The sequence below is a fragment of the Quercus suber genome, unplaced genomic scaffold, assembly GCF_002906115.3.
Source record: "Quercus suber isolate HL8 unplaced genomic scaffold, Cork oak 2.0 scaffold_302, whole genome shotgun sequence".
NCBI classification, from domain to species: Eukaryota; Viridiplantae; Streptophyta; class Magnoliopsida; order Fagales; family Fagaceae; genus Quercus; species Quercus suber.
In genome coordinates, this window is record NW_027069758.1 from 157,550 (window position 1) to 184,883 (window position 27,334).

The 27,334-nt window shown below is 36.1% G+C and overlaps 1 protein-coding gene across 4 annotated transcripts; it reads left to right on the forward strand.

Annotated features, from left to right (window-relative positions):
- The first annotated feature begins 5,971 nt into the window (after nucleotides 1–5,971).
- On the forward strand, nucleotides 5,972–20,885 carry LOC112036658 (probable E3 ubiquitin-protein ligase RHG1A). 4 transcript variants are annotated; one of them, XM_065782441.1, is made up of 8 exons: nucleotides 5,972–6,210; nucleotides 10,723–11,131; nucleotides 16,167–16,329; nucleotides 16,857–17,591; nucleotides 17,772–18,175; nucleotides 19,464–19,562; nucleotides 19,645–19,779; nucleotides 20,578–20,885. In XM_065782441.1, exons 3-8 carry the CDS (start codon nucleotides 16,224–16,226, stop codon nucleotides 20,725–20,727), a joined length of 1,629 nt encoding a protein of 542 aa, XP_065638513.1. In that variant the 5' UTR covers nucleotides 5,972–6,210; nucleotides 10,723–11,131; nucleotides 16,167–16,223; the 3' UTR covers nucleotides 20,728–20,885. The 4 variants fall into 4 exon arrangements, with proteins under 4 accessions (XP_065638513.1, XP_065638514.1, XP_065638512.1 ...); XM_065782442.1 differs by lacking the exon at nucleotides 10,723–11,131 and adding an exon at nucleotides 13,335–13,413; XM_065782440.1 differs by lacking the exon at nucleotides 10,723–11,131.
- The last annotated feature ends 6,449 nt before the right edge of the window (nucleotides 20,886–27,334 follow it).

A 27,334-nucleotide genomic window follows, 5' to 3' on the forward strand; every position in this document is an offset into this window, starting at 1 on the left:
TTTGTTTTTGCCTAATTGTCTACCTTCTAACTTTTCAGTTACTTGCACCTGCATATATGCGATTGTAGTTTTCCAATTTGCAGATTGAGCAGGTTGCCAGTTATATGTCTGTGGTGTGGTGTGGTGTGGTGTGTCTTTTCAACTGTTTGGGACCATTTGGTATGGATACTTGTAAAAACGTATCTAGATAGCAAGACAATTTTACTTTCAAACAAAAATATGTTTTGTTTTATGAAATACTGTTCTTAACTTCTTCCTGGCATTTGTTTTTGCCTAATTGTCTACCTTCTAACTTTTCAGTTACTTGCACCTGCATATATGCGATTGTAGTTTTCCAATTTGCAGATTGAGCAGGTTGCCAGTTATATGTCTGTGGTGTGGTGTGGTGTGGTGTGATGGATGTTCTCCATTGTGATTGGGAATGAATTTGGAGTAAAGCTAAAGAGGTGTTTTTTTTTTTTTTTTGGTGATTGGCCAGTGTACTTTTTAAATTGTGAAAATCCAATCTTCTTATAACACGATTTTTATCAAATTTAACAATAGCTCATGAAGGACAATGCATAAAAACATAAACATCGAGCAGTTAAGAAAAAAGAAAAGAAAAGAAAAAAAACGTGGGACAAGAAAGCAGGTCTGCACAACACCCTGAAGCAATCCTCAATGACACCCAAAGTAGGTATAAAAACTAATAGCATCCATGGAGTTATTCTAGGACTATAACGTTTACAATATCTTGAGTAATTTTTAAGTACTCCAGAGTACGGAGAATAGTGCTCTCTGTTCTTATATTTATAATGAGATCTACTCATTAATTTCAAGATAGAATCTACCGGATTATCACAAATGTGAGAGGATGCAGCACAATTTTTCCATACTCCAAAAGTACCTAAGAATTTTCACATAATCTTTCCCACAATTATTCTAAGTGGTACACTATGATTGGTTGCCTATGACTCTCACATTGACCCACCACTTGTAGTTAGCCACATGTGATAGTTGTGTGAAATAGTGATAAAGGTTGTTGTACTAGAATTATTAGCATCCATGTCCAAGGATTTAGCCCACACACTCAAATTTGACATAGATATAACCAAATAAAATTTCTACATTAAGGTCAATGGACTTCTTGATTAATGGTACTTACTCCTTGTCCCTTGTGTTGAGGGTCCAATTGGACCCTCTCACACCCCAAAAAAAAAAAAAAAAAAATCAATACAAATATGTGTTTGAATTTAATTGGAGAACAGTGACATCCATGTAATTAAAGCAATACTACCTATATAACAATTTAACTATAATACTTAGGTGTCAAATTATTATTGGTAGATAAAAAAGTGATGTTAGTCATGAACCCATATTAGAATCAGTAATAGTTTACCATTTAAAATTTTTTGTGAAAATTGTTGTGAAAATGTTATGAATATAGCATTACTCATAATTATTCTAGGACAACAACTTTTACAACACCCTTTTCCACAATTATTCTATTGCCTATTATTTTCACATGAATTCACCATTTCAACCCTCACAATTAACCATATAAGATAATGTAAAAAAATATGTGGTAAATGTTGTGGTCCTATAATTATTGGCATGGAAGGCAAGGATTTAGCCCACATTCAAAATTGGCATAGATATAACCAATTGAAATGTCTACCTTAAGGCCAATGGACTTCTTTGAGAGATGACACTTACTCCTTGTTCAACTCGACACCTCCCTCATTCCAAAAAAAGAAAATAAAAATAAAAATCAATACAATTGTGTTTGAATTTAAATAGAGAACTATACATAAGTTTTACCTTTGATTTTTTTTTTTTTTGGGGAACAAGGAATTTAAAATTTTCAATATAATCTATTAAAAATGCTAGAAGATACCAATTAAAATACAATGCTCTTAATTAAAGTTAGAGACAAAATTATGAGAATTAATTAATTAGTTTTTCTAGACCACAAAATTTTGTAAAATTTGATGAAATGTGTGACTCAGATACCGCTCGTAGAGTCATAGTCATCCATGTTAGGAGCAAAAGGTGTGTCCACAATCCGCATAGTACCCAGTGGCGACGCCACATTGGGTTCAGGGTGTTCCCAGGAACACCCTGACCCAAAAAAAAAAAAAAAATTATATATAATAATTTAAATTTTTTTNTTTATATATAATAATTTAAATTTTTTATTTGTTTACCCATTAAAAAAAAAATAAGAACACCCTTAGGCAAAATGAGGAACACCCTCAAAAGTTTTATGCCAAACAAATTTTTAACTAAAATCTTAAAAAAAAAAAATTGTTATAGACCAACCCAAAAAATAAAAGCCCAAACATCAATCCTAAACAAAAACCAACCCCAACCAGATTTTTAAATCAAAATACATTATTAACTAAATACCCAACAGGCCCAACCCAAACGTATTCTCAAAAAAAAAAAAAAAATTCCTACCTTCTTCTTCATCTTCTTGGTTACGGACCCTTCTTCTGCTTGTTTTTTTTTTTTTTTTTTTTTCCTTCTTCTGGGTTTCAGACCCATCTTCTTCTTCTCTTCTTCTCTTTTTTATTTTTCTTCTGCCAGTCTGCCTTTCCCTTTTTATCTGCGTGTTGTACAGGTAATGTATGTGACTATTTTGCTTAAATTTTATCTGTGGACTGTGGGTTTCGGTCCTTCTCCTCTTCCTTAAATTCTATGTCTTTTGTTTTAAATTTTTTATTTGTTCTGCTTTTGCCAGCCCACTAGTGGTTTTGGTTTAATCATAAATATCTTGTCTATGGGCTAGGCTAGCTGTTAAGTCTATGAGAGCCCCAGTCCCTCCTTTACATGTATTTAATTATTCTTTTAATAAAAGTATTCTACACTTTCAGTCCCAAAAAAAAAAAAAAAAAACTAATATTAACATCAATTTTCTTTTTTCATATTATTACTCTTATTATATTTTATAAATAATTGAACTTATTATATTATTATTATATTTGGGCTTAAAGATTACATATTAGTTGAAATATGTACTTATAACTTCTTTAAAACCTTTAATAGTTTATATAGGTTTTTTTTATTAATAAATATATATTTTTTCATATAAAATAATGTAATTCCGAAACACTTTGAACAACAATTCATTATATATAATATATATATTTTTTTTTTTTTTCATTATAAAATAACGTAGCTCCTAAACAACAATTAATAATTTTATAATTAATAAAACAACAATACAACAAATTATAGTTTATAAAAGACAAACAAATTAATGAAACAACTAAACAATAATAATTAATAATTTTATTAATATTTCAAATGATTTTATAGTTTATTGTACAGGTACCTTTGTTCATTTCTTTTCTTTTCAATTTTTTTTTTCATTTTGAGGTTTTTTGGTGTACAGAATGCAAATTTGTTTTAGTTTTAAGAACAATTTTTTTTTTTAAAAGCACAAACTTCATGCCGGCCAAATCTTGAATTTCGGCTGGTATTTACTAAAATGTCCCGAAATACTCGAAATAGACCGAAATGACCCAGAATTTTTTCAAAATAAAATAGGGTAGGTTACTGTTCCGATTTGTCCAGGAACACCCTGGACAAAATTCCTGAAGTCGCCACTGATAGTACCTGCTCTTAATAATATCCTGTTGGTGCAGAACTATTAATAGATAGAAAGAGTCTTAGAAGGAATTCCAATCCAAAAAGAAAAAAAATGATACTGAGTTAGAAAATACGTACCTAAAATTATGAATCTTACGGCATTGTGATTGATCACCGGACCACGGCACCACAGGCTTCACTGTACACACGAGAAACACACAATACACGACATCAGACGTGTGTGATAAGGAGCGTGCTTTTAACGTAACCCTTTACAGATAACTTCTTATTACTATATCAGCAGAACATATAATGGACACAGAATCTCAAATCTCAATCAAGCGATTCAGAATTTCGAACACGTCACGTCATCCACATAAAATAAAAAGCTCTATAACTTGGCATTCGGGGAATCAATAATGCCAGCTAAACGACAAAACTCACTATTTTTGCCACAATTTACGTACTTTGCGGGTCGTGAATAGAGAGTAAAAATAGTGGTGAGTTACTAATATTATTGGAAAAACAATTTACTCACAATTTTTGTCATACTCTATTCACATGACGAGGTTTAAGTAATGGAGTAAAAGTGATTGGTTCATATAAGCTTATTCACAGATCCAAAAGCAAACAAATTTTGACACGTGTTTGAATCACAACACAGTTATTATGCACCGGACAATAGGCATGTCCTTGATGTGATACCAGCATTATTCGTTAATTTTAATAATCTGGTTGCTTTACACGAAAAGCACCCGATCATACTCTCCCACTTTATTCCCTAAAAAAAAAAAAACCCTCTCACACACAAAAAAAAAAAAAAAAAAAAAATCAATACAAATATGTGTTTGAATTTAATTGGAGAACCGTGACATCCATGTAATTAAAGCAATACTACCTATATAACAATTTAACTATAATACTTAGGTGTCAAATTATTATTGGTAGATAAAAAAGTGATATTAGTCATGAACCCATATTAGAATCAGTAATAGTTTACCATTTAAAATTTTTTATGAAAATTGTTGTGAAAATGTTATGAATATAGCATTACTCATAATTATTCTAGGACAACAACTTTTACAACACCCTTTTCCACAATTATTCTATTGCCTATAATTTTCACATGAATTCACCATTTCAACCCTCACAATTAACCATATAAGATAATGTAAAAAAATATGTGGTAAATGTTGTGGTCCTATAATTATTGGCATGGAAGGCAAGGATTTAGCCCACATTCAAAATTGGCAGAGATATAACCAATTGAAATGTCTACCTTAAGGCCAATGGACTTCTTTGAGAGATGACACTTACTTCTTGTTCAACTCGACACTTCCCTCATTCCAAAAAAAGAAAATAAAAATAAAAATCAATACAATTGTATTTGAATTTAAATAGAGAACTATACATAAGTTTTACCTTAGATTTTTTTTTTGGGAACGAGGAATTTAAAATTTTCAATATAATCTATTAAAAACGCTAGAAGATACCAATTAAAATACAATGCTCTTAATTAAAGTTGGAGACAAAATTATGAGAATTAATTAATTAGTTTTTCTAGACCACAAAATTTTGTAAAATTTGATGAAATGTGTGACTCAGATACCGCTCGTAGAGTCATAGTCATCCATGTTAGGAGCAAAAGGTGTGTCCACAATCCACATAGTTCTTGCTCTTAATTAATATCCTGTTGGTGCAGAACTATTAATAGATAGAAAGAGTCTTAGAAGGAATTCCAATCCAAAAAGAAAAAAAAATGATACTGAGTTAGAAAATACGTACCTAAAATTATGAATCTTACGGCATTGTGATTGATCACCGGACCACGGCACCACAGGCTTCACTGTACACACAGAGAAACACACAATACACGACATCAGACGTGTGTGATAAGGAGCGTGCTTTTAACGTAACCCTTTACAGATAACTTCTTATTACTATATCAGCAGAACATATAATGGACACAGAATCTCAAATCTCAATCAAGCGATTCAGAATTTCGAACACGTCACGTCATCCACATAAAATAAAAACAGCTCTATAACTTGGCATTCGGGGAATCAATAATGCCAGCTAAACGACAAAACTCACTATTTTTGCCACAATTTACGTACTTTGCGGGTCGTGAATAGAGAGTAAAAATAGTGGTGAGTTACTAATATTATTGGAAAAACAATTTACTCACAATTTTTGTCATACTCTATTCACATGACGAGGTTTAAGTAATGGAGTAAAAGTGATTGGTTCATATAAGCTTATTCACAGATCCAAAAGCAAACAAATTTTGACACGTGTTTGAATCACAACACAGTTATTATGCACCGGACAATAGGCATGTCCTTGATGTGATACCAGCATTATTCGTTAATTTTAATAATCTGGTTGCTTTACACGAAAAGCACCCGATCATACTTCCCACTTTATTCCCTCCCAATTTGCTCTCTTTTTCACTTCTCACGTACGGTTTGTTTATTCAATTCCTTCCCTTTTTCGTCTCAAAAAAAAAAAAAAAAAAAAAAAAACCTCTCCCTTCCCTTTCTCTCAGGTGAGGTTTGTATATCACCTCTCTCTCTCTCTCTCCGAGCCGTTCGATTCTTTGACCATCAGGAGTCAACGTTAAATCCAACGTCCAAGGTATGCTCTCCGTCTCCGGCACACGTTCACAACTTTTTCCGATCATGCATGCGGTGCTTGATCACATTAACATAATCTAACTCTTAATCTGCTTGCATTATCACTAATTATTGATTATGATCCAGCTTAAGGAGCGACAGTCTGATCATAATTTTCCTAGTTTTTGTTTTGATTTGTTAAGGTGGTTTTTACTTTTCGTGTTTTATTTATGTTTGCCTTTTGTGTTTTTAAAGCTTGCCTTTCTAGTTTCACACAAAGGATTTTTTTTTTTTCTTTTCAAAAAATTGATTTATAATCGATAATAATAAAAATAGAAGTAAAAGAAATAAATAAGTTTTTTAATTTCCAATTTAATCTGATATTTTATTTATATATTTTTATCTAATAGGTAAAAACTCAGATAGTTCCTGTTACCGTTAACTACCTGTGTTTTTCTTTTGGATTTATAATTTGTAAACCATAAAATCATTAACAAATTGATCATTTTTTTTTTCTAAATTAAATGGTTTTGTTAATGTTATTCCTGGTTTTTTTTTTTTTTTTTTTTTTTTTTTTTTGGCAATTTATTTTGTATTGTAGCAAAGTTTTGTATGATCCTTGTATTCAATTGTTGTAGTTTAGTCATAATAGAGTGGGTCATTACCAAAGGGTGCTTCTATTTTGTTTTAATGATTTCTTTAGAAAAAACAAGGAAGAAGCATGAGTTTGCTTGATGGGTTCAATCTTTGTACCCACAAGAAGCTCAAGCCCTTAGGTTTGCACTATAGATTTTGTTGTTTTAGTAGGTTTTTCGTTTCTGCCAGAGAAGATGGTGATGCATCTTCTACATCAAAGGGTTTCTTAGAGTGCAAGTTTTTTTGTCCTTTCAATTTCAGAGTTTCTTGGAGATGTTTGGAATGTAGACTTACTTGTTTTACAATTTATGGATTGTATGTATTTTTTGGTTCTGTGTTGATCTCTAGTCATTTCGTTTTTTGTACCTTGTTCTACCTTTTGATTCCCCAAGCTTGTTTTGTTTCTCAATGCATTCATCTTAGGATCATTATTTCACTCAATAACTTTATTTAAATTTTTTATCTATGTCTAATAATAAAAAAAAAGACATGTCAATTAAAGAAGTAATGGAGAGTATGATTTTAGATAGAATAGAATTGAGGAAAAGATTACATATGGCCGACCCTAGCTGACACGTTGAGGATCCATAACGGATGCCAAAATTTTGAGACTAAGGCTTTGATGTTGTTGTTGTTTTTCTGTTTGTTTGTTTTTGTTTTTAAATAAAAAAGGACATGTCAATTAAGGAAGTAGTATAGAGTATGTCTTTAGATAGAATAGAGTGGAGGAAAATAATACATTTGCTGACCCTTACTAACATGTTTAGGATCCATAACCAACTCCAAAATTTTGAGACTAAGGCTTTGTTGTTGTTGTCGTCTAAAACCTAAGATGTTGGACAACTTTGTATGATTCAAGTACCCATTGTGTACTCCAATATTGCAAATATTTTCTGCTAACTAAGAACCAAATATATAGATCAAAATTATTGTGATCCAAGAACTCTAACAATTGCAGAGTAGAGGGTGAGTTTGATGTTGAAGTCCACTCATATAATGCCTTAAAAATAATAACTTCAATTTTGTCCCTGGTAGCTCCTTTCTCCCCAAAGCAACGAGTATTCCTTTCTCATCATATGCACCACGTTAAGCATAGTGGAATAGTCTTCCAAATTTTTCCATCAGTCCTCTGGCCAAAACTCCCTGTCCAACAAGACAATAAACAAGCACATAATTAGGCATTACTGAAATAACACCTAACAAAGACGATAATTTGTAACCACGTTTCCTGGGCAATGACATAATGCAAAAAAAGATAGGCCACTGCTCCCCATTGCTAACACATATAACATTAATCCAGAATAATTATCCCCTGCTTTCTTAGACTATTTGTTGTCAAGATTTTCCCCAATATTGCACTCCAAGAGAAAAAGGCCACTCTGAGCAGGATATGAACCTTCCTTATACTTTGCTAGTTTGCTGTGGCAAATGCTTCCTCCCTTCTCTTTTCAATGCCTTGTAGTAGCTCTTCACTTGAAAACCATGATTTTTTTTCCCCAAACCATTTTGTCTTCCTCCTCCCGTCCTATCTTGATAGCCTATACATAATCCAAAATGTGCTCTATAGGTTCTAACTCCCTATCATGAATTGCTCAGGAGAATATTGGGTTTGAATAAGTGGATGCATTGTGATATTCTAAATAACTAATCTACCTGGTGTCTCTGTTCTTAGTAATTAAGGAAAGTGCAGGATACGTTTCCTTTAGCATAGCATCCCCATTCTAAATATTATGTGAAAAATGAATTTTGGACCTTGTACCCACCTCAAATTTGAAAATTTTCAAAAGGTTATGCTAACCTCTTCTGATTTTGCTCCAAAGACTCACTCTGTACGGCCCTCTAACAACATTAGAGCACCAAGAAGTGTAAATCTGATGGAGACGCTATAGGTTATCTCTTTCTAATCTGTCGGAGTAGCTGGGGAGTTATGGGATTTTGTATTGTGCTTATTAGGGTTGAGTTGGGTGATGCCTAGGATGGTGTTGGATTTACTTACCTATTGGACAGGTTTATGTAGCCAAAAGGTGCATGCTGAAATTTGGCCCGGGGGAGGGAGTATTCCTTCATTTTTGATGTGGATATTTGGAGAGAAATGAATGTGTACATTTAAAAGTAAAGAATGTTTGAGAATCCAGCTGAAATTTCAGTTTATGGGAACTCTTTTCTAGTGGGAGCAAGCTGCTAGGTCATCTTCTGCTTCAGATCTTGTAGATTTTATGGAAAAATTGCACCTTAGTTGATTTTCCTTGTACTTTGTTTTCTCTTTTAGGTTCTCCCTTTTTTATACTCCCAGTGTACTTGGGCTACACCCTTTATTATTAAATTTATAAAAAAAAATTCCAAGAAGTGCTTGATTAAAAACCAGCAGCCTCTTATTTCCCAAACCTCCATCATGAATTGATGTGCAAACATTCCAATAGACCAAATGTTTCTGCATTTCCAAAAAAACTAGTTGACGTATGAGTATTAGATACTTAGATAATTCTTTTGAGGTAAAAAAAGTAAGAGCCTATTTGGTTACACCATTTTCAGCCTGTTTTTTGTTTTTTGTTTTTTTTTCTAAAAATCATGGGCCCCACTAGCGTGATAGTTGTTTGGCAAGTGTTTTTGTTTTCATTTTCTAAACTGAATCCATTTTTCACTCTGCAAAACAAAAAGTAGGAAATTTTTTTTGGTGTTTTCTGACAATTGAGAACTAAATTCAGTGGCAATCTTGTAAATAAACCGAAAATTTGTTGGGCCCACACATGTGTTGTCTCACTCAAACTCAGCAAGTATACTTTTCCTCCATTGGGTTATGCCACTTAAGTACTTGAGGTGTTTGAGTCTTGGCAAGGTAAATTAGGATGACATTGCAATATAGTTTTTTGGAGACTTGTGTCGCATTGCTTGATGTGGTGTATTTGAAGAGAAAGGAATGCTAGATGCTTTGAGGGATGTGAGCGCTCCTTACTATAGATTAAGTCTTTCTTCATGCATACTCTCCTTGTTTGGAGTGTGGCTTTGTCGCATTGTTCTTGTTTTTCTCTTCCTGCTTTACTTGATCATTGTAATTTTGGTTCTTGATTTTTGCCTCCACAGTACATCCTCAATGAACTCGGGTTGGCTATTTTTTTCTTAATAAATTTCTTTTGTTACGTATCAAAATTTTTTTTTTTTTTTTTTTTTTTTTTTTTTCTTGAAAACTTGTTTCAAAAATAGGAGCCAAACACAAATCATGCCAAAATTTTGTTTCGAGAAATGGTTTCAAATACAATTTTTAGAAAATAGTTTTCTAAGTTTGGAAAAAAAAAAAAAAATTGGATGACCAAACAGGCTCTAACTTTTTGTTAAAAAAATCACGAAAAAAATAGTTTTGCATGAAATATTGAATTCTTGATTTATATTTTTGGGTCAAGGATGTGTTGAATTCTTTGAGATAGCTCTTCTTCATTCGTGGTTTTTGTGCAATGTACAAAATTACAAAGTCCTTCAGCTTTCTATGTTAATTCTTTAATTAATGTGGTCCTTCATTATTGTATGTTGAAATTCCAATAGAAATTTCTATTTTAGAATATGATAGCTATTGGGTCAGATGAAACTTGGAAGGGGAGCAAGGGATTCAATCAGCGTCTAAATGCCATAATGGGAAGGGGCTTAATGAACCAAACTAGGATGTTAGTGAGATAAAGAAGTTTGGGAAAAATTGTCACGTGAATGTAGGAAGAATAGCATGTTGTGATACCAAGTATATATGGTGATAAAAACTAGTGTTAAATTTGAAGTAAATATGTGGAAAGGATTAGACATTTTTAGTGGCTGATACTTGTCTTCTGCTTTCTTTACAAATTTTTCCTTGGGTGCTTTCTCTCTAACCTTGGGCCTGTTGGAATCGATGCTGTATGGAGAGAAACAACAGGCCATTGTCATTATTTTATTAGACATGCAGGTTTGGTTGCTAGTGGACCTTATAGCATTCTTTTGGGGGCATAGAGAGAGGCAAAGGTTAGAAGCTTGATGGGATTTAGGGTAAAGGGTTGCTGCAATTTTGATCAGATGGTATTAGATGTTCCTAAGGCCCCTGCAGATACATCCACGAGTTGATGGACAATTGCATTTTTTGAGAGTTTTGGTCTACTACTTTCATTGTATTATAACATATGTGGATGAATAAGTTTTTTACTTTTTCCTTTTTAATTTCATTTTTGTTTTCTATGTTTTTGCAAAAGGGGCACTATATTGTTAGAATTCTACATCAATCACAAACCTTTGTAGCTTGATGAGCGTCCTTGTACTTGCCTGTACATCTTCTTGATCTCAGGTTGCAGGTTGAGTTATGCTTCTCTGCTTTTGTACTTTGTACCTTTTTCTTCAAATAAAATTTTTTGTTTTCTCTATATTTTTTCTCTTGTTAGGTTGGACTAAAGCCTCTAAATTAAAAATCATGAGTTGTGTGGAGGAACAAGTGTGCTATTTAAATAAAGCTGATAGAAGAGGAAACTGAAAAAAATAAAGTGAATTACATGGATTTTACTAAACACACCAAACAAAATTATTGGTATCTAGAAAGGGCAGTTAAATAACAGAAAGCAAGGGCAAGAAACCCCCTCCAATTGGACTATTATTTACCACTGAAGTCAGGTTATTTTAAGAAAGTTACATTGAATACAGATGCTACATTGAAATTGAATACAGGACTATAATCTGTTGAATATTTATGAAATTTCTTTTTATGACTTCTAAGTTTATCTTATTGTGTTTAGAAAAGCTGTGTGAATAAGCCCACTCCTGGAAAATAAACTGACCATGTGAGGTCAATTAATGTTTTACATGATCAAAAAGAGGCTCATATCTCAAGATATTATACAGCAACTAGATTACTTATCCCCCCTTATGTTTTACAGCAATTAGAATAAAATGGTTAGCCTGTGATATGAACGTCATATTTTTTGTAGTGAAAATGGCTTCCTTAATGATCTTAGATTATGAATGTTTGCTTATTGTTCCAATGTTCCATGCATATGTGATATAAAGTCCTCTCATGTTACACATATGGAAGAATCCAACAGGGCAAGAGATCCATATTTTTCTCTTCATGTGTACACATGTTCAGAATTGATTCATGTAAGAGGGTCCTGCAATATTACTTATTTTTAAGGGCTCCATGAAGGTGGTAACAATACTTATATTTTGGTGAATTTCTCAACTCTCCCGTAGGATTAGGTGGTTTCCACCATGCTATTTCAGCAATTCTGATGTTTTTCTTTCTTATGTATATCTCCTTTTAGAAAGAGAAAGAATTGTACCCTTCTAGAAAGATACCATTGGTGAGGTATTCCTATTCTAGACTCTTCTAGAAGATCCTATTTGTGAGATGTCCTTACCAGCTGTCACTATCAGAATCTTGAATTTAATCATTTAACCATTATTCTTAGAGTAATATACATACATACATACATACATACATACATACACACATATATATATATTGATAAGTAAAAAAATTCATTGAAAATTGAAATAAGAAAATACAATGAAAACAAGGCACACAGGTACTGTGCTATAGAGAACAGAAAATATAAACTAAATAACAATGAAAGTACAAAAATCAAGAAAATCTGGCAAATAATTTAAAAGTAAGAACACCAGAAGCATATGCCCATTCAAAAAAAGTCTGAAAGAAGCTTTCAACTCATGAATTGATCTGTCATTCTCTTCAAATATTTTCTTATAAGAATGTTCGTCTTATTTTCTTGATAGTTGTAATTTTCATGCTTCCTAATTTTGCTTTTGTGCTGGTTCCTCAGCACACTGCCTGTGTGCTTTGGTTCCTTGTGTAATTTTTGTTTTCTTCAATGAAGCAGTATTTACGTATATTAAAAAAGAAAAGAAAAAGAATGTTTGTCTTATTTTTCCACTGCTTAGATTTTCCTGTTAAGAGAACATGCAAAATTTCATTATTTTTAAGTTCTCTTTTGGAGCCTCAATTGTATCACTAATTGTTGGTGTATCTCCTTGCCTTCTTGGGAGGAAACCTTAGAATGTGGAAAGTAAGAAGAAAAATGTACTTGCCTAATCGAGTGCAGAAGCATAATACAAAGTGATGACACAGTACTAGTGAGATAACTTGGTTACCACCACTCTTTCTTCTGTAGGTTGGCTTCTCAACACCTAATCCATGCCATTATACTGTGATAATCAAGCCATGGTAAACATTGTTTCAAATCTTGTGTTACCAAGCATGTAGAAGAAAATTTCAATCTCATACTAGACAAGATACTAAGTGGAGAAATAGCTACACCATTTGTGAGATTTGAAGACCATCTTATTGATGTCCTTACAATGTCATTGTGTAGAAGTTGATTAGAGCCTATTTTGTTCCAAGGTGGGTGTGTATGACATATATGCACCCTACCAACAGTTATTATCAAGATATTCCTTTTAATATTTTTTTAAATTTTCTCCTTTATATTTGGAATGGATTGGGTGAGGGTTGAATACTGAAAACAGCTCATTTTCTTAATTCGTTAGAAAGAGAAAGAATTGTCCTTCTAGAAAGATGACATTTGTGAGGTGTCCCTGTTCTGGACTATTCTAGAGGATGCTATTGGTAAGGTGTCCCTACTGACTATCATTATTAGAATATTCTTTGCAATATTTTGTAAATCTTCTCCTATATGTATGGAATGGATTGGATAAAAAAATAATTTCCTGATTTCTCTCTCTCTTCCTCTCCCCTTCACATTCCATGGAGCACAACATATGAGTTGTCACTAAGGACTCATGCATTGATACCACTTCATATTTTCAACTAGTTTATGTACCCTTGCCCATTGTGTTGCTTTCATATTTTTTCAGTTACTTTAGAGAGGAAGTTTCTTGATGTCGTAACAGAGACTTCAAAAGAATCCAATTGTCTGATTTATCAGTTAGTGGGCAATGAATGGGTAGCCATATTTGGTAAATAGCTAGTTAAACTTTCTACTTTATTAGCATTCATCTGAAACCTTTTATCTTTATCAGCATTCATCTGAAGAATATTAAGTTTGGTCTCATTGAGCTCTAGAGGAAAAAGAATCTGAATATTGAAAATTTTGTATATAAAGAGAGAGAGGGAGCTGCAATTTTGTCCTAAAATCAACCTTGTGCTGGAGGAGCCCAGTGATTCTTAGATGGTATATTATTTTCAGCTGCAGGAGAGTCTTTATAATTCCTTTGTTCACTATGAAGAAACTATTGCAACATGGGCTTGTTACTGTGAGGCTGGATATTTTGCCCATTGGGCATTGGTAATTCCTTAAGTTCTTGCTGCATTAAGTGGAGATTATGAAGTGGGGTACAACCTAATGAATATGCTGACTGCATTGTGATGTGGTGTACAAGATTTAAGATGGTGCACTCGATAGCTCTCTGATTTACATATACTGAGATAAACTTAATTTTGCCCATTGGATATCGGTGATACCTCAAGTTCTTGCTGCATTAAGTGGAGATTATGAAGTGGGGTGCAACCAAATGAATATGCTGACTGCATTGCTATCAATTGTATGCCATTGAAGATGGTGCATCTGCTAGCGCTCTCATTTCTCTATCATATTGCAGTTTAAATTTTCCTACGTTTTTGTGATATAAAAATTGCTTTTACTCACAATGATAAAGTTTCCTGTTACTTTTCATCCTTAAAAGTGTTTATAATTTTCTTGTAGTATAGTTGGCAAATAGACTGGGAATCAGCCTCCCCAAAATTGGGAATAAGGCTGCTAAACTACCACCTCTCCCAGACCCTGCTGAAGTTTGAACCTTGTGCACAGCTTTTTATAGTTGACGAATGGAGATCAGAGGGACAGTTGTTACTGATTGGATGGAGAGAACCAGCATGCCTTTTAGTTTAAAGTGCAATAGTTTTGATGCCAGTGAAGGTGTTGATAACTGATGAGGTTGAGGAAGTGTTGATGTGGGTTCAATGAGGAAGATGATTAGCGTGAGTTGCTTTTAGTGCTGGTGATATCCTGAAAGGCTTTTATTGTAATAATATAATTGTACAATGGTAGGTATGGGGACATCATAGAAGTTCTAAGAAGATGAAGCAGTATCTTTTTGGCAAGTTCATTTAGCTCTTTATTGCTAGTTTTATGAAGCCCATCTGCTGTTGTCCTTTTCACTATGGGTGATAGAATTTCATTACCCTTTGAAGAATCAATTTCTGGTCATGATCTGTGTGTCGTGCATTTCAAGATTATAGCTACAAAAGTTCATCATGATTTGTTTCAAAGACTTACCAAGCACCTTAATCTGAAGCAGTTCCATACTTTGTCTTTGATAAGCAGAAAAACTTTTCCTAACCACTTGATTTGATAAATGTTTTGATTTCTAAAGCTGTATGGGTTTGATATAATACTTGAAGACAGCTGAGCTAAGTGGTGTATTTGGAAGTGTCTTTTACAATTACTGAATTACGTACTTGTGTATAGAGTAATATTGTTGTGCTTAAACAATCATAGCAGTTACTTGTTATCTCAGTTATACACAGATAAAGGTTCTTTGGTCATACCAGATATACGTAATTGATTTTGGTATAAGTAGCAGACATAGACAGTTTGGTGTATTGCTCGTTTAACCAGGAAATAGCAATTTATTTTGTGTTCATTTAAATTGTTGCATTGTTCTATGTTAAAATGTAGATCAGTGAGAAGTGGCTGAATCTTGTAACTAGATCAGTGGGAAGTGGCAGAATGTTTGATCCATTTCAATAATTTAAAGGTCAAGTTAAAAAAAATGTAGTTTTTAGTATCTTTATTTTTCTTCAAGAAAAATTGCTCATGTTGTAAAGAGAGATTATGCCTTACTAAATCGCACATGGGGAAAATATTTGGAACAATTATTAATGGTGTAGATGTGATGTATATGAATTTTTCTTTTGCTGGTATGGTTCCTCAATGTTGTGAGGGATTATGTGATTTTCTTTCTTCCTTTTCCCCCCTATTGTATTTGTGCGATATTATTTTAAATGGTTCCTAATATCTCGAAGTATAGAATCCTTCTTTGGCCTCAGCCTTGTAGTGTTATTTTAAAGGGCAATGATTTGTGATTATGCCAACTTCCGTGAGCATAGCTGGTCCAATAATACTTCTAAGCTATTACAAAATTAGTATATAAATATGCAAATGCTTAGCTTGGTAAATGATATGGGCATACATACATGCAATATATATAATAAGACTGCATACACACACTCATACATGTATTCATGCATGCATGCATTTATGTATGTCTATATTTGCAGAATTTCTTTATATAAATATATGTATATATATATATATATACTTTTTAATTGAACCTTCAGACTCTTATGCTTATATGCAGGCTGGTGCTGTTTCCTCTAACTGCAGATTTGAATCATTTTGTCCTTTTTAAGGGGATATGGGACATAGGCACTTTTCCAACTCATTGCAAATGCCTGAGTTTGAGATGGACCAAGATTTTCATCATAGTCGTGGAACTGCTGAACACTCTTACAATTATATGGGTACTGGAGCTATGAATTTTTTATATGTATTATGTCCAATTATCCAATAGATATTTCTTTTTCTTTGGTGACTACTTCATTATTTGATTGAATGTTGCTGCCAGTATCTAAAAAATATACTAGATTTTCTCTAGACATGGATGGTAAAGTGCGGGATGAAAAGCAATTAGCAGTGACCATTGAATAAGTTTTTTCATCTTGAGTTGGGCTGAAAGCAAAGAAAATTTTGAACTCTCCTAATTTGGTGTAATTATGATTGAATGTCTGATTCCAACTTAATTTCTGTATAATCTGGAGTTCTCCAGCATGTTTCCCTTCCATTTTGACCTTCGTCTGTCAGTTATATCCTAAATCAAATGTTAAATAATCTACTTCTACGAGGTCCAGAATTCCTAAAGAGAAATTTTTACTGTAATGTTCTACGTCGGAAATTCCTAAATGATCTGTTTCCTTACTAGTAATTGTTGTTTATATTTCTGCCACTCATATTGTGGAAATGACTATTTTTCATTTTATAATTTGTATAGCAGGAAGGGCTGTTGCTCCAGAAAATGGTTCTATCGTTTATCCAATGGAAAATACACTGATGAGTGGAGTATACTGTGCCTCTTACCGGAACTTGGAATGCAGGCCTGTTCAACATTCCTTCTCCGGTGTTAGAGTGGAAGGTCCACATTTTCCAGTGGCTGATTCAGGATCATCATGTGATCCTTTTCCACACTCTCTAGCTTATCTGCACCCAGAGAATAGTGCCAGCCATGCTCATTTAAGTTACTATAATGGGCACAACATCCAAGAAGTGCAAGGTGGTGTGTTAGATCCTACAATGGGCACTGGAAGAAGTCCTTTCAAAAGAAAAAGCCCAGGCCTTTCTTTAGCCTGTGATAGAGGCAGCACAAGCAGATTTTATGTTGCTGGAAGTTCCTCTGGTTCTTCTGAATCTCATCCAGGGAAATCAACTTCAGACTGTCAAAACTATACTTCAAGTTCCATTGGCTTCCCTCCCTACAGGGGTGGCAGCCCTCTGTTTGGCAGTGAAGATTTTCTGAGGAATGTGAGAAGCCGATCTAGACTGGATTTGGAACCCACCATAGGGAGAACTCATATATCAAATCAATCTTCTCATCATTACCATCCAGTGACTCATTTGGCCAGCCAATCTGGAACACTAAACATTACTTATACAAATGCTGATGTAAACACTCATAATCAGAACCATGCCACTCCACCTCCTGCTGCATACGGAAGGTTTCTGGCTTCAGGTCAGTTAAGACATGAATATAATTATTCTTCTTCACTATTATATTATGCCACTCTTCTGAGAATTTACCAACTTATTTATTATAATTCCAGAAAACAATGGCCAGGTCAGTTAAGATATAAATATTACTCTTCTTCACTTTTTTGTCACTGTTATGAGAATTGACCAATTATAATTCCAGAAATCAATGGAATGAGCCATGAGAGGAATCAGTATCTTGTTGGATCAAGTACTGCAGATATTGGTCATTTACACCTTAATTCCATACCAAGCAGAAATCCCTTTCCATCACCTCCACAATATCCTCATGGTATCTATGCGCAGACCACGTGTGAAGGTCATGGTAATTACTCTCGAAGAGCTACATCTTCATATAGAGCCAGTCCAAGTTTCTCCCAATTGGGACATGAAGCAACTCACTCTGAAAATGGTCTACAGTCAGAACCTTCCTCTTACAGATATTCAAGGTCATCTTCTGGCAGAGGCTGGCGTAATTCTCATTGGGACGGAAGGTCGAGGATAGCAAATGAGAGATTCAAATCACTTTCTAATGCTGCGGATGCACATGATAGAATGGGACCTGAGGTGAGTAATTATAATTTTTCAAGTTTTACATGTGCAATGAAGGGAGCAAGATCCGGTACAACCACTGGATTATGACATTTGACAATCACTGAACTGATAGGTTTTGAGCTTCATGGTTTCCACTTTGGAGATTTCTGAGTCCTAGAACCGATATGATATCATTCTTAATCCTATACCTGTATAATTTTGTCATGGCCCCCCACCCCCCAAAAAAAAAAAATTTATCCTTAATTGGATGGTTGTGCTGATTTGATCAAAAGCCATCTAACAAGGACTTTGTCATGGGTATGTATTCAAGACAGAGTAATGTAATTATGACCATGCTAAGATGTACATGCTTGTTATACACGTTGATACCTGTGCAGAAAGGGGGCAAGGAGAAGTTTTTGTTATATTTGATGGGAAGGATAGTGGGGGGCTGTTTTTTATGGCTTACCTTTTTCAGATTTTTAATCTCTTGATGGGATCTATGCTGGGGCATGTATTTTGGAATACACCTTGTTTTATCCTTTTGGTCTGTGGAACAGTTCCATGATTTACTTTTTCTTTTCTATTGATAAAGCATGTGCTTTACTGATTGTGTATAGTTAAAAGGAGGTTGAGAAATCTTAACATAAAAACTTTAGGAATTTCTTCTCAAAATATTATAATGGTGAGTTGGAGATATCGTCATTAGCCTTCTGTCATATACTGCATAAAATTGAAGCAAGTCATCATGGTTTAGTGAGTTTAGCCATGTTATGACTTCATTTCAGTTTTTAGATCCTTCTTGTTGGTTGAACCAAGTCCTTGAAGGATGCTTTGAGACTGAGCTTGTATGTTCAATTAGGGGTGGAACTAAACTTTATGAATTTTGGTGTTGGGGGGGGGGGGGGGGGTGGGGTGTAAATATAAAAATTGAACCAATTTAGAAGTGTCATACAAGAAATAAGAAGTGTTTAGGGGCCAACTTCGTATCTTTTGAAAACTAAGTAAATTTAGGGGTAAAAATCTAATATTTAGGAAGTTTGGGGGGTCAACCATATATATATATATATTTAATAAGTAAATTTGGAGGTAAAAAACGAATATTTGAGAAGTTTTTGGGGGGGGGGGGGGGGTATGGCCCCCCCAAGCTTCAATGTGGTCCCCCTCGTGTTCAATGGCTCTCACCTGCACATCTTGCGAAGATACCAACTCTCTACAAGCCAGATACTTGTTCTGCTTATTTGGTGGCATCGTGCAAACTGGATATAGCAGCTCTTAAGGTAATTTATCATGTGATGACATGTACTTGTCATATTTGCAGGCTATAATGATGGCTGATCACTCACCTGTGTATGGCTCCAGAAATTTGATTGATCGGTATGGGGACATGAGGCTTGATGTTGATAACATGAATTATGAGGTAATTATTACTTCATCTATCTCCTTGTTGTATTCTGGATTGTCCCAGCTTCTGTTGACTATAAATTATTGGCTTCGGGCAGGAACTACTTGCTCTAGGAGAAAGAATAGGGCATGTAAGCACTGGCTTGTCCGAGAATATGATTTTAAAGTGTTTAATGGAGACACCATATTCTTCTTCAGAACTTATGCTGGAGGACCGCTGTGCTATTTGCCTTGTAAGTATTTTACTGTTCCTGTCTGGCCGTCTCTTTGATTAGGAGTGGCATGCATTTGAGATTTAGACCCAAAAGTATGGCTACTCATGATAACAGATGGAGTTGTGAAATTTTTTCATATAGTTTAAATTACTATGGTTAATGATTTTGAGCCATGCTATTTTTTTTATTTTTTATGAAATTGTTCGAGTCTTGCAACATTTGAATTTGGACAGGTTGCTTCGATTTTTTTTTTTGTTGTTGGGCTGAATAAACATCAAGGTTACTTGGACATTTGAATATTTACTGTAGCACAGCATAGATATTTGTTTCGCTTGAGGTTGAGGGCTCTTAATATTCCAAATTAAATTTTCTGTGGTCCAAAATTTGAGTTTAGTATAGACATGCACCCAGTTAGATGCATACATAGTTATGTATATAAAAACTATATCTGGATATGTTATTTCTAGATTAGATTCATATATGATTTTTAATGGCTTAATCTTATTAGGTGTGATTTATCAAGTATTGGGCCCTGGCTTAATCTTATTGGTTCCATTTGCTTCTTGAAAAGCAGTTTACCTCATTTGTTCGAAGAAATCAGCAAATTATTTTTTGATTCATGTCACAATCTAGATGGCTGACCCACTCTTAGTAGGTTTTGTGGTTGTGGTATCATTTGGGCAGTCCATGTTCCTAAAATATGAGATTTTTAATTGAAAAAAAGTGATATTGATATCTATGTGTCGCGCGCGCATGCATCCCCTTCCGAGGGATTCTTAACTTTTTCAGCATTTGGTTGACATTTGCAATTTACAGGAAGAGTACAAGATTGAGGAGGAACTCGGGAAAGTGAATAACTGTGGCCATGAGTACCATGTGGACTGCATCAAGAAATGGTTATTGATAAAGAATGCCTGCCCCATCTGCAAAGCTCCTGCTCTATCAGATAGTTTGAAGGAGCAATAGTTAACATTTACTCTATGTTCTTTCAATCTCATTCTTGTAAATATATGAATGGAATTGATGAGGGGCATTACAGAGACCTCTCATGGAATGTGTATAGAATGATTGAAGAAACTTGGTTTATTCTCAGTTCACTGATTATATTGCTGTTTCCCATCTCATATATATCAAGCTCCAGCCAAATCTAACCTTGTTGGGAAACAGTATCAAACAATGATACAACTGTGTCCGAAAGTCTCTCTCCTTTTTCCTGTACGGTTGTCCCGTTGTGTTTTGACTTTTTTCAGCCCTACTAGTCGGCAATAGAATATATATTGCCTTGGATGGGACGCGTCATGTTTAGCCCAAAATAGTTCGGTTTAGCCCAAAAATGGTTTTAATCAAGTTTTAAATAAAGTGGTTTCATTTAATTGAATATAAAAACTATAATCAAAGTTTATCCAACCCAAAACATATACCCAACCCAACTCCAAGACCTTAAATAATTAAAAAAAATTTGAATAAAAAAAGAGGCAAAAGAGTATCTTAAGAGCATCCACAGTAGATGTGGCAAAAATTATGCCACTTTGCCACGTCAAAGACCTACTTTATTATTTTATCACATCATTTTACAACATCTCATTTATCAGATGTTTTATCATTCAATTCTATACATTAAAATAATATTTTTATACATTAAAATAATATTTATAACTCATCAATCACAATCAACTGCCACCACATTGTTGCCACCAACAACCATCACCACACAACCACAATCCTCCACAACCCAAAACACAATTCAAAACAAACCCATAGCCACCAACACCAAATCGGAAGCCTTAGGCCCCACAACCCATGGAACCATAATCAAATCGTATCTGGGTTCTCTGTCCATGATAAAGCTCTTTGTGGTAAGTCTAAGAGGGACAGGTTGGTTGGAGTTTGAATTCTGAGAGAGGAAGAGAGATATGGGGTCGAGGGCAAGAAAGAAAGTTTGGAGTGTGGGATTTTTTGGATGGGTTTGTCGCAGAGAGTTGTTAATCTCTGCCATTGTTGATAAATTTTAAGGTTTTAGATGTGTTTCTTGCTCTGTTTTGGTTTGGAGGCAGAGAGAGATCTTTGATTAATCAATACCCAGCTAGAACCACGGCCCCATGCTGCCATTGCACCACCACGACCTAAAACCCACTCCCACAAATCAAAACCCACACCCATACCACCGGACCCCATTACAAATCACCCCAACAATCAACGACATCAACCCAGGCACGATCGCCGCCTTGGCCCAATCGGTCCACCCGATCGTTTGCTTGATCATGTTGAAAGTCAGATTTGCACCAACGACGAGCTGGTAAGCGATTCGATTCTCGAGCCTGGTCTTGATGAACCCGTGGGCAAAGAAGAAAGTGAGCGCGATGAGCCACGGGATCGGATCTCTGAAGGTGAAGAAAGCGGCAGCGAACGTCAGCGTCTTGGTGAGCCCGGAGGCGCCGAGGTCGAACAGGGTGACGGCGCTGAGAGAAACAGGGAGTGGGAGACAGAGAGATAGAGTAGGGTTTGAGAGGAGAGGATTGGGGTTTGATGGTGAGAGTGATGAAGAGATGAGAGAGAAAGAGGAATACAAAAAAAAAAAAAAACTTATGCCACAGCTATACAGTGGCAAATTTGTGAGAGTACTGTTCACATGTAGCAAAAATAATAAGATTTGGAACATCTGATAAATGGGGTTTTTTTTTTTTTTTTTTGTGTTTGGTGTGCCAAATATTTGGCATTTGACACATTTGGCACGGCTGCTATGGATGCTCTAACAAATTTTAGGTGGCAAGTATTGCTGATAGGTAAAAAACATAACAAAAGTGGACTGAAGTAGACCAATTAGACCACATGGACCAATGCATACCGAATGGACCTAAGTGGGGCAAAATGGACGGAAGGGGACTGGTTGGACCAAAATAGACTGAAGTGGGTTGAATAGACTGAGTGGACCGAAATGGAGTAAACTGGAACTAAGGGGACCGATTGGACCAAAATAGATTGAAGTTAGCCTAATGGACAGAGCAGGACCGAGGTGGATCCATTGGACCGAAATAGATTGAAGTGGACCGAAATGGAGCAAACTAGACCTTAGAGGACCAATTGGGCCAAAATAGACCGAAGTGGCCCGAATAGACTGAGATGGACCCATTGGACCGAAGTGGATCAATCTGACCAAAAGGGACCAATTGGACCAAAATAGACCGAATTGGGCCAAATTGACTAAGCTAGACCGAAATGGATTGAAGAAACCTAATTGGACTGAATAGACTAAAGTTGACTGAAATAGATGGGCATAGCAAGAATAAATAATAGGCTTCAATTTTTTTTTAGACAGGACATAATATCCATTTATAGTTGTAACTAAGCAAAGTTAAAAAACAGTGCCTCCAAAGCGGAAGGTAGAGAATCCTCAATTCATATTACATCATCTTCTATATGTCTATTTTTCAACTTTTAGATATTATATAGATATAAATGTGTTGATAAATTGCAATTCTAATTTGATATCAATTTTTTGAAAGCTATAGATTCAAATTCTCTTGTATCACTTATTATTTTATTTAAAAAATCTACTATATCTTTAAAAAATTATAAAATAAACTCCAATTCAAACATTATCTCCATCCAATTGGAGTCAAAGAGCTCAATCAATGACCATCCAATTATCCTGTCAAAACCAAAAAACAAAAAAAAGACCACCCAATTACCAAGTGTAGGGCCTAAGAATCCGACGATCCTAGCCCACTTCATATTAAGTCCAAGGCCTATGCCGAGGGGTAAGGAACGTCCAAGGATAAGGTTAGAAAGTCCAAATTGCCCAGGGGCCTTGCCGAGGATAATCTTGTCCTCGGCCAACCAAAACCATGGGAGGAGGAAGCAACAGGCCATCAAAGGTAGCCTCTTTAGGCACCCCAGGAAAAAGACAAGTATGATGGGCCCATCCAAGAAAGCATGGTGGAGGAGCAATTCAGGAAGGAATTGTCACCTCCACATTAAATGCGCACAACTGACGTTTTGGCCCATTAATGGAGAAATGACCCTTAAACAGTGCTGCCTTGGATGCTGCAACTCACAGGAGGTTTGGTAGGGTGGTTGATGGGACGGGTAGTCAGAGGGGGGCATGGATGATCAATAAGTGGAAGAAAGAGATCGTGGGAGGAGGACTATATAATAAGGAAAAACAGGTCAAAAAGGGGGGGGGGGATTCATGAACGAATCTCATTCAACAGTTACTACAAAGCTTCTCGGATTGGGCGAGGATAGACTTATTTAGATAATCTCGGTTCATATCTGTTTGATGGTGGTGAACATCATATTGATCGTTGTCCATGCACTAAGGCCTAGTTCTTAAACCCATTCTCTACAAATTCATTGTATTGGGCTAGTTGGGTTTGAGTTTATTCATCCAAAGAGTAAAAGTGCTCGAATCTAGTCCCTACAATTGGCGCTGTCTATGAGAAGAACTTATGCATTAGTGAGTGCAACGGTCAATCATGGTAGGATCGAGCTCCCATCAGTAGAGGTCCCTGAAAAGGGTCATTTTAGTAGTCCCCTCCGGTATACGCTTTAAGGCACTGATCACACAGAGAGGATTGCTAGATGGGGCGCGATCCTGGGGGCTTCTGGCATCAGGTATACACCCCGTACATCCAACAAGGGGCTAGCTTCCGCGGTCTGGTAGCCTGAAAGGAGTATGTTGACACCTTGGAACCTTTTAATGTGGTTAAGCAAAACCTTAGTCAGGCTTAGTCCTCGGACCTCCTACTTTGGGAAGTTACGATTAGGTGCGTCTGTGGATTTTGTTAAAGTAGAGAAGTTGATTTTTTGTTACTGTCAACAACACCAGTTCCAAGTCCCATTGGAGGGAAAACAACAACACACTCACTCATGAAATAATTGTTGCAAAGAATTGAAAGAATCAGAAAGTAAAGCGAGTAAAAAAAAATGTAGCTTTTTATTAAATAAAGGAAAGGAACATCATACACCAAGTGGTTTAGGCAGGCTTGTTCTAAAGCTAACTGTAGAAACAGAGGCTTAGGCAGGCTTGTCCTGAAGCTAATAAAAAAAAAAAAAAAAAAAAAGGGGCTGAGGCAGGCTTGTTTAAGGCTACCAACAACCAACGTCAACCGAGCTAGTACGGATGGTGCCGGCATGAGAAAGGAGAAGAAGCAGAAGCGCCTGATGTTCCCTTGGTCCTCTCCTAGTTTCATGATAATTAAGCATTGGAGGAGGCAACAACTGGAGTAGCAACCGTTTTGTGATCTTGCAAACCTCCATCGGCGAGTAAGTTAGACGCGAATCGCTACCAGCTTGAAGGGCAGGCCAAGACGCATACTGGACAAAAATGTTATATTTCTCACGAGCCTTTCTCCCAACCGCAAAGTGCTCTACCATCAAGGAGGGGCCCAAATTTTGTCGCACCAATAGTCTGATGCGATTCGCGCCCACTTTGGCTCTTGGTTGAAGGGGAGGGCTTTCTTCCTCCCTCGGTTGAAAGAAAGGAACACCCTTGGCCTCCACCTTCTTCACTTCAGCTGCGTCATCTGGAATCTGGGCGGCATTCTTGGTTCCTGAGGAGGGTTTGGCTTCCTCGCCCTCGCCCTTGCCCAGGGCCATCCCATTTCCCTAGGCCTTTACCACAATCTTGGTAAAGTTCTTGGAAATGCCTAGGGGGTTGAGAGCTTAGGGTTCTTGTAGAACTCGATGATTTGTAAAATGTGAGAGAATGATCCCCCCCAAAGTGTATTATAATGAAGGAGAAGACAGGTGGAAATTAACCCGCATGAAATTCGAAGGAAGAGTTATGACCAATATTAACTCTGACCAATTTCCAAAGAAGCCACCAACCACTAAATCCGCGTTAATCCACAAAGATATTAATGAGGGCGTGCCTCGCGTACCGAAATATCAAGTACGTAACTCGAACAGCTAAAAGACGCCTCGTAATCAGAAGTGGCGAAAAGTTGGCGCGATGGGGCTATTGTCACATGTGAGGATGGAATGCCAAATCGCCTTTGTCCAGGTTAATGCTGGACTAAGGGCCTGGTCTGAGGAAGAACCCCCCCCCTAAGCAAGGCAAGGCCAAGGCTGTTACCACTTCAGAAGCAAACTATCCAACGCTGAGGACAAGCTCCTTCACTCCAAGCAGTAACGACTAAATATTAGACATAACCAAGGTCTTGCATGGTCCTCAGCCTCAAACATATGAAAAAACTAGTTACTTCACAAGAATAAGTGCTAGACAAAACCAATATCTTACATGGTCCTCGAACTCAAACCTATGGGAAAACTAGTTACTTCACAAGAATAAGTGCTAGATAGAACCAAGGTCTTGCATGGTCCTCGGACTCAAACTTATGAGGAAACTAGTTACTTCACAAGACCAAGTGCTAGACAGAACTAAGATCTTGCATGACCCTTGGACTCAAACCTATGGGGAAACTAGTTACTTCATAAGAATAAGTGCTAGACAGAACCAAGGTTTTGCATGGTCCTCGAACTCAAACCTATGGAGAAACTAGTTACTTCACGAGAATAAGTGCTAGACAGAACTAGGTCCTCGGACTTAAACCCATGGCGAGACTAGTTACTTCACAAGACCAAGTGCTAGACAGAACCAAGGTCTTGCATGGTCCTCAGACTCAAGCCTATGGGAAAACTAGTTACTTCATAAGACCAAGTGCTAGATAGAACCAAGGTCTCGCATGGTCCTCGGACTCAAACCTATGAGGAAACTAGTTACTTCACAAGAATAATTGCTAAACAGAACCAAGGTCTCGCATGGTCCTCGGACGCAAGCTATGGAGAAACTAGTTACTTCATAAGAATAAGTGCTAGACAGAACCAAGGTCTTGCATGGTCCTCGGACTCAAACCTATGGGGAAACTAGTTACTCCACAAGACCAAGTGCTAGACAGAACCAAGGTTTTGCATGGTCCTCGGACTCAAACCTCTGGAAAACTAGTTACTTCACAAGAATAAGTGCTAGACAAAACTAAGGTCTTGCATGGTACTCGGACTCAAACCTATGAGGAAACTAGTTACTTCACAAGACCAAATGCTAGACAAAACCAAGGTCATGCATGATCCTCAGACTCAAACCTATGGGAAAACTAGTTACTTCACAAGAATAAGTGCTAGACAGAACCAAGGTCTTGCATGGTCCTTGGACTTAAACCTATGGGGAAACTAGTTACTTTACAAGACTAAGTGCTAGACAGAACCAAGGTCTTGCATGGTCCTCAGACTCAAATCTATGGGGAAACTAGTTACTTCACAAGACTAATGGGGAAACTAGTTACTTCACAAGACCAAGTGCTAGACAGAACCAAGGTCTTGCATGGTCCTCGGACTCAAACCTATGGGAAAATTAGTTACTTCACAAGAATAAGTGCTAGACAGAACCAAGGTCTTGTATGGTCTTCGGACTCAAACCTATGGGGAAATTAGTTACTTCACAAAAATAAGTGCTAGACAGAACAAAGGTCTTGCATGGTCCTCGGACTCAAACCCATGGGGAAACCAGTTACTTCACAAGACCAAGTGCTAGACAGAACCAAGGTCTCGCATGGTCCTTGGACTCAAACCTATG